The 7682-nt window shown below is 36.6% G+C and overlaps 2 protein-coding genes across 2 annotated transcripts in view; one reads left to right on the top strand and one right to left on the bottom strand.

The window, feature by feature from the left end:
• Nucleotides 1–1867: 1867 nt before the first annotated feature.
• Nucleotides 1868–6824, bottom strand: D12 (YEATS domain containing 2 homolog D12). Its single transcript, XM_013320192.1, has 10 exons — nucleotides 6207–6824; nucleotides 5658–5799; nucleotides 5283–5417; nucleotides 4781–5006; nucleotides 4488–4638; nucleotides 4165–4313; nucleotides 3007–4031; nucleotides 2438–2931; nucleotides 2170–2295; nucleotides 1868–1991 (listed from the first exon to the last, which is right to left on the bottom strand). The coding sequence occupies exons 1-10, from the start codon at nucleotides 6383–6385 to the stop codon at nucleotides 1868–1870; spliced, it is 2751 nt and encodes a 916-aa protein (XP_013175646.1). The 5' UTR covers nucleotides 6386–6824.
• A 111-nt stretch (nucleotides 6825–6935) lies between these two features.
• The window catches only part of mri (BTB/POZ domain-containing protein mrityu), a 4230-nt gene continuing 3483 nt past the window's right edge, over nucleotides 6936–7682 (top strand). The window contains 1 exon segment of the mRNA XM_013321717.1: nucleotides 6936–7459. Coding sequence (XP_013177171.1) covers nucleotides 7102–7459 — 358 coding nt within the window. The 5' untranslated portion in view covers nucleotides 6936–7101.

Raw genomic sequence — 7682 nt, 5'->3', positions numbered from 1 at the left:
ACCCCCGCCTCCACCCCCGCCGGCCTGCTGGGCGCCCCGCCCGCCGCCCCGCACCCCGCCTAGCACACACTATACTTACTCCTGAACACCTTCTGTGGATCATTTCAAACAACACACACTTTAAAATACTGACAAAAAATTATTAAACTACAATGAGAAAATGCTGTAAAAATTACTAATTGAAAAGCCCCCGTGCTTCATTATAAACAAATTGTCTCTAAAATGATCGATATTTGCCTTTTTATTACATAAAAGCAATGATGTATAAAAAGCTGCCTATTTTCTGATGTTTTTTAAATCATATACTAAAAAAATAGCGTCGTTTAAGTTTGCGACACAGCGACATCTGTCGACCGCTGCGAGCAACTCGCGATATCAAACTAAATATTATAACAAAATGAGTATAACATATAATTTATTATTTCAAATTTAAATACAGTTGTAGAAGTAAACTTCGCGCTTTTTGTAATTAGGAAATGCAATAAAATGTAAATATAATTTTTGTTAAACAAGAGTCATATCTCTTTTATATATTTTAGTTTAGAATTTGAAAGTTTAACGTCGATATAAGCTGTTACTAAAATAAAACAAAATCATCCAATACTCTTTTATTTTGTATGAATATCTGTCACTGATGTTTGGACATTAATAACTAATATTGTTTTAAATCTTTATGTAAAAAGCAAAAGAAAAAACATGTTTCATTATACATTAACTTTGACGTATCTCTTTAATATAACATAACTTTATGATATTCCAAAAAAATAGTAGCAAATTTTAAAAATAATTTCATGTCAATTTTATTTCATTTAACTCGGAGTTATAATTATCACAACACTTGTATAAAAACATGTTGTCAAACAAAGATATAATTGTTTTTGTACATGTGTCAGGTCAGTGTAAACCCACACTAACATGGGGAATGTTATGTACGTAGTCACGGGATGTTCGGATATATCTTAAATTATTATTAAGTTAAATAACAATTGTAGTTTTAGATTGAGACTTTATTTCCTGACATTTTATTCTTCCAATTGTTAATAGATTACATCGGTTTTGGCAAACTCCTTGAAAATATTTGATAAAATTTAGAAATTCGATATCATATATTTTGCAAATGCACTATGGCGGTGATTTAGTTTATTTTCCTTTTTTTTGAAGTGTTACCAAAATCTGGGTGAATAGAAAATGCTTTATAATTCTATCTTATTTATGGTTTGCGCCTGAATGTTCTTAAAGGCCCTTTCTTATTAACTACAAGTTTAAAGATTGTGTAGACGAGTTTAACAAATTAACTTCTCTATTTAATGTTTTTATATCTAAAATAATTAACAGTAAATTATAAAAAAATACTCTTCAATTTGCTATTAGAAATATGTTCCTAATATTATTTCATATGAAGTTAAGACAAGTTACTTAATTGCATTTATAAAAATGTGATCCAGACGCAGACAGAATAACCTAATTGTAAATTGTATTAGAACGTAAGTTTTGAAACACTCAACTTCCAAACGTAAGGAGGCGCAAATCGTATAAGTGAAAAGCAATATTGTGGTTAGATATTAGATTCATGTAAAAATACTTGGATCTTATGAAAAAGTTGAATACATTATATATATTTTATGCAGATCACACATATGTTTTGAGAAATAAAAATATTGAAGAAAATTTTACTTTTATTTTCTTAGTTATCATTTTGTATTACAAACACTTGTTAAAAAAGAAATGGTCAAATGAGACAAATTTCTTCGCGCTTTTGTACTATAAGGGGTTGACGAGTCACCTAAAGCAAATGCAAAGGCAAAAGTGCGACAAAACAAAGGGTAGAATAAGAAAAACAAAGTTTTTGTTTGTTGTGTAGCATTTATTATAGCGTGTGCGGCGTCCGGGCCGGCGCGGCCAACCAGCGCGCTGTCAGCGCCTGCAGCCGGCTGGAGCGACGCGCGCCTGCGCACACCTCGCGCGCGCCAGCACACACCACGCGCCCTGACCTGGAATTACATCACAAACTTAGGATTTTTACAAAACGTTGCAACAACATACAACCAAATATCATCTAATATTAATATGCAACTTCCGCTTGTGTTTTTACTTACACATTCCCCCAAAAAACACAGTCATAGAGTTTGTAGCCCTTAGTAATAACATAATATCTCCTTCAGTACTGACCCCGTCCAGACGTGGGGCAGTGCAGGTGGTGCAGGAGGGTCCGGGGCGAGTGCGGCGGCGCGCGCTGACCGCACCAGCTCCTCGGCCAGGCTGCGCACTGCGCTCACCAGCACCGCGTGCACTGCGCTGAGCATACATACAATTTACATTATACACTTAAATCTATATCTTACAATACGGCTCTCCAGAAACTGGTGAAATCAAAACAATATTTCTTTATGCAGATTATTTTGTTGTCAAATGATTTATAATCACATTAGATGCTAACCTGTATGAGTATCCATTCCCCACATCTTCATTCCTAAGCTCTATACCAATGTCCGCACACTTCTTCTCCACAAACAGGAACCTCAGCCTGTCCTCCTCACTCTCCACGGGCATCACTTCCAAACTAGTCTCTGGAATCACTTCACTTTTCACTTTCACTGCACTACCACTATTCACTATATCTATTTCTTCATCAGATTCTGATATAACTGACTCTGACATGGAACTGTTTGCAAACTCATCACCATTAAATATAGTTAATGAGTTAAACTCCCAGTTTGAGGAACTATCTGGCAGTGTGTCGGTGTGGTGGGTATCTGTGAGGTTCCAGGAGGTCCACCAGTCCTGGCTAGTGGGCTGCGGGATGCTCTCACTCCTTACGGGGTGATAGCCGTGCAGTCTGGAGTAAATGAGGATTTGCTTTGTCCTCCAAATCTGATCATCCGTCACTAGCAGTTGTACCATCAACTTGTTGATTAACTTTGCTCTTGACCACTGGAAAATGTTAAGGTAAAATTACATATGTTGAAAAGTGCTGAAAAATATTAATTAATAGTTAATATTACTTACTTCTATATTTCTTCGCTTAGCAAAATCTAACTTCCAATATATATCTTCACTTTCAACAACAAATGGAAAGTATTTAACAAAATCTGGATCTTTCGCTTTGACTGTAATGAGAGGGATCTTCTTAAGGAGGTAGCTGACAGCCATTCTGACACAAGGGAACCTTAACACAGCGGCACACAGCATGTTGTACAAGTTGCCTTCATCACAAGGCCTCTGAATATCCTTGTTCATATCATTTTCTACTTGCATTTCTTCCTGTTTAATGATGATATTTTGTGTAGATGTTTTCACATAACAATGATCGTTCTCTATATGAGAATAATTATTAAAAGTTTCATTAACATTGTTATGGTTGACTATTGACATTTTATTTTTATATTTCCTCACATGTTTCAGTCCGTTTGATTTAATCGGACTGATTTTTGCAGTTTTAACATTACCCTGTGAATTTATAACAATCTCTTGAACTTTAGACAAATCTAATTCTCTGTCCATTTCTAAATAATATATTTTCTTTGTTGTTGGATCCATATATTTCATGATTCTCTTTTTAAAGCATTCCGGCTGCTTCAATATTTCGTTTGGCAATTCTTCTGCGGGTTCCAGTTTAACCTCCTTATTGGATTCCTTTGTTAGTTGATTGTATAAAATGGATGTTTCACTATTTGATTCAATTTTTAATTTATCATTTAAAACTAAAGATGGATTATTTTCTATACTTTCATAATCCATTGCCTCCTTTTTAATATCTTCGTCTTTTATTAACATTTCATCTACATTCAATTCTGTGCTGTCTTTTGAGAAGAATTCTAACCAACTGTCGTTTAATTTTTCTGAATTATTTGTATCATTCAGTTGATCTGTTACATCGGTGGGTTCGGTGGAATTATCATCCGTCTGTTTATCACTGGAGTCTTCCTTGTCTCCTATGTCCAGCGGCAGACTGGGGGGAATGTCTTCTTTGTATTCATGTTCCAACATTTCTGGAGTACTGTACAGCCATACATCCACAACTGTCTCTGCGCCTGAAATATATATGAAGTGTTTGTTAGTTAAAGACTAACTTATAACTACTGACATAAATATAGTTATGTTATGTTGATATTTTGGTTATGTTACATTGGTGTTTAGTTATGTTATGTTGATGTTATGTTTTACCGAGTGTCTGTAGTCCTGTGCGGTGTCGGTCGAGGCGGATGGTGTGGTCGAGGGCGGCGGGAGGGTTGCGGGCGGGCAGGGCGAAGTGCAGCTCCACGCGCGCCGGGAACTCGCCCCAGCCGCGCCGAGACACCTGAAACGGCGGCTTGCTGCCGACACAAACATACACACATTTACAAATAACAAACATTTTAACTCACATTAATCCTTATATAGCCTGTGGCCAGAGATCGTTGCTATTTGATGATCTTTAAAAGTCTAGTGACATTTTCATGCAAAGTAAATACTGTGAGGTGTTGTTATTTGTCTTATGTAGTACTAACTCAATGCGCACGAGATGGTGCGGGGCGTAGGAGTGGTGGAGGCGGACGGCGACAGCGCGCAGCACGGCGGCCGCACCGCGCACGTACAGCAGCCACGTGTGCGTCGACCTGTCCGCTGACGACGCGCCCGGAGCGTACTTTGATGTGTTACCTGACATACACACATACACATGCAAATTACAAATATAACTAATATTAAATCTTACAAATATTGTAAATGCGAAAGTTCATAATAGAATTAGAAAACATTATGTGAGTCAATTGTGTCAAAAAAAAAATAAAAAAAATAATACCTATAATGATTCTGTATCGGTGTTTCACCTGGTTCCTGGTGGCTTCTACCAGAGTCACCACATTCTCCACCTTGGGATCCAGATGGCGTGGTATTTTCTTGGGTTTGTCTATAGTTTCCGATTCTTCAGGGATCATAGGTTTCTCCTCAGGTGGTTTGTGTGATTCAGGTCGGAGGGACTTTGTGGAATCAGCTGCTACGGTGTAGTTACGACTATGTATCATAGCCTGAAACAAATATTACATTAAATAAGTACATTAATAATTTTATTCTATCTGATCCTGTCAAAATGGCATTCATTTGAGTAACAAAAACATTTGACAATAAAAAGTTTCTAAATATCTTTTGTGATAAATCAATATGTTGTATCATTGCAAGTAACATTTTGAGTGGGTGTTACCCATTAGGCTGAACATCGTATCGAACAAACAACACAATGAGTAACACCCCACTAAGCTAAGCTTTTTGTTAGGTATATAGTTATAAAAAAAGACATGGTTTACCGAGTAATTTTTCTTGGCCTTCTTTCTAGGCTCCCTGATCTTTAAGATCTCTTCCAGGTCCACAGACTTCTTTCCTAGTAACTTCCGCAGCGAGGGGTGGATCCGACGCTGACCATCTCTGAGCAGGGATGTCACCTGACACAATGACACATTCACAAATGTTAATCTCTCTACTCACTCAAATATATGATAGATAAGTTAAATTAAATGGTGATGTTTCATAAATTATCTTTTAGTTTATGTTTCTTATATTACAGTTATATAAATATTTTGATTTAGTCTTAGCCACTGGTAATAAAATAATAAGAGTTTTGTCTGGAATTTTGACAGCCACTATTCTAAGAAACATTTCTTTCTTTAATATCACATTGTTACCTCAGTCCTGGTGCGGGGCTCATTCTGTGCGACCACCTCATCCTGGAGGTGGACAGGAGTCAGCTGTAACTTCTGGTCCTTGTAGTAGCGCAGAACCAGCTGGTAGCGCAGCTCACATAACACCCGCCGTGCCTTTTGCATACTGAAACATAGATCATTTAAGGAATAGTGAGAAAGAGATAAAAGATATAAGAATGTTGAAAAAGTATTACAAGAGGAGACATGACACACTGCAGCATTTGACTACATATTTATTCCTAATCTTTATATAGAAAAGATAACTATTTTATTCTTTGAGTTATAATGACACATGTTGTTTAGACTAACATTTAGAAAATGCATACATATATCCATATTGTATGCACATCTAGCAAAATTTATTTAACATTACTCAAAGAGCAGTGTTTTAAGTTTTTTGTTCTTCACATGATTATAGTACTGTTGCTAGAGGTGGAATTATTCAAACTTGTTTGTTATAGTTATAGAATTCTTATTTAATATTAAGAAAGAATCTTCTATTCTCTCATACATAAATAAAGACTTGCTTACCGTTGATTCGCCAGCATGACTTCATTTTCTCTTAATTCTAACTCATTTCCAAACTCTCTTAGTATTATGTTTTTGATTTTTTCTATCTTTTCCTTTTCTGTTAAATTTGAGGACCCTTCCTGGGTAGACACAGAAGCTTCAGGATAATCAGGATCATGGTATTCTTCTTTAGTTTCCATTGTAAACAAATTTAAATTATAAAAATGCAAACGCCTTGTACAATAACAAGTTTTTACGTATTATTAATTATCACATATATATCACGTCACTTTACCCGCGCGAAAGTGGTTCTTAAACAATACTTATAATAACACATGGCAGAAAATTTCACTAAATATTACCATGCATTAATTTTTAAACCTATTTTATACTTTTAACCAAAATTTCCGCATTTTGACAGAGTAAGGTCAACAACCGATTCATTGGGAGGGTTTTTTTTTCTAATTACGTTCGAATAAACGTAACAAAACAATAGTAATATAATGATATAAACTGCAAATAACGTGCAAAATGTTGATGCAGTGCTGTTTGCGGTGTAACGGTCAATTCAACATTCTCTTAGCATATTTTAGAAATTTTTTAAAATTCAACTTAATTAATTTGGATAATATTTAAAATAATTAAAGTGATAAAAGCAAGTCGTATCACAATAAAATTGTTTCGTAAAATGAAAAATAAAAAAATAAAAAGTCATAAAATTTGACAATTACTTGACATCAAAAAATTATGTCAACTGGCAATATTATCCAACTGTCTACGAAGCACCCGCTGACGTCCTTTCTCTCGAACAAAAACAAAAGGTTTTTCCACGACGAAATCGTCTCGCATATTCCGTGCGCGGAGAAACAGCAGCGTGGATCGTGATGTGAGGGCTTGCGGCGACGAGCGCGCGCCTATGTCTGATTCACAGGCGAACGGCCCCGAGGCCAACGGCATGTTAGAACAACGACGTCCGTTTTTCTATCCTGACAGTAGCAGCGACACAGAAGAGTATCGCAGGGACACGGAGGAGCGTCGCAAGCGTCTATCGAAGCGCAACGGCCCGTGTATCCGCGGCAGAATGCCTCCGAAGAACCAGAGCCCTAACGTGCCCACGCCGTCTACTTCCACCCAGGAGCCTCCTCGCAACGGCCAGAAGAACCAGCTGATGGATGACAGGATCACTCTGGTGGTGGACAACACAAGATTCGTTGTCGACCCAGCTCAGTTCACAGCACATCCTAACACCATGCTTGGTAGAATGTTTAGTTCTGGTAAGTTATAGTTCATTGACCTACTCTAATCTTTTTCACTTCTATCACTTTCTAAATTAAAACCCTTTAATTCTAGAGACTTGACAACACAACTAGATGTTTGTTCTGTATGTTTAGATAACAGTTTAATTACCATGAACCAACATTGTTTTGAGTCATTATCATTCAGAGAATGTGAGTGGGCCTGTAATGAGTCACGGTGCATGTTCTTTGTCAGATTTGT

This window comes from Papilio xuthus, unplaced genomic scaffold, assembly GCF_000836235.2.
Source record: "Papilio xuthus unplaced genomic scaffold, Pxut_1.1 DF825946.1, whole genome shotgun sequence".
In the NCBI taxonomy this organism is placed as follows: Eukaryota; Metazoa; Arthropoda; class Insecta; order Lepidoptera; family Papilionidae; genus Papilio; species Papilio xuthus.
The sequence above is the reverse complement of the archived record's forward strand: the minus strand, read 5'-3'. Positions and strand labels throughout refer to the sequence as shown.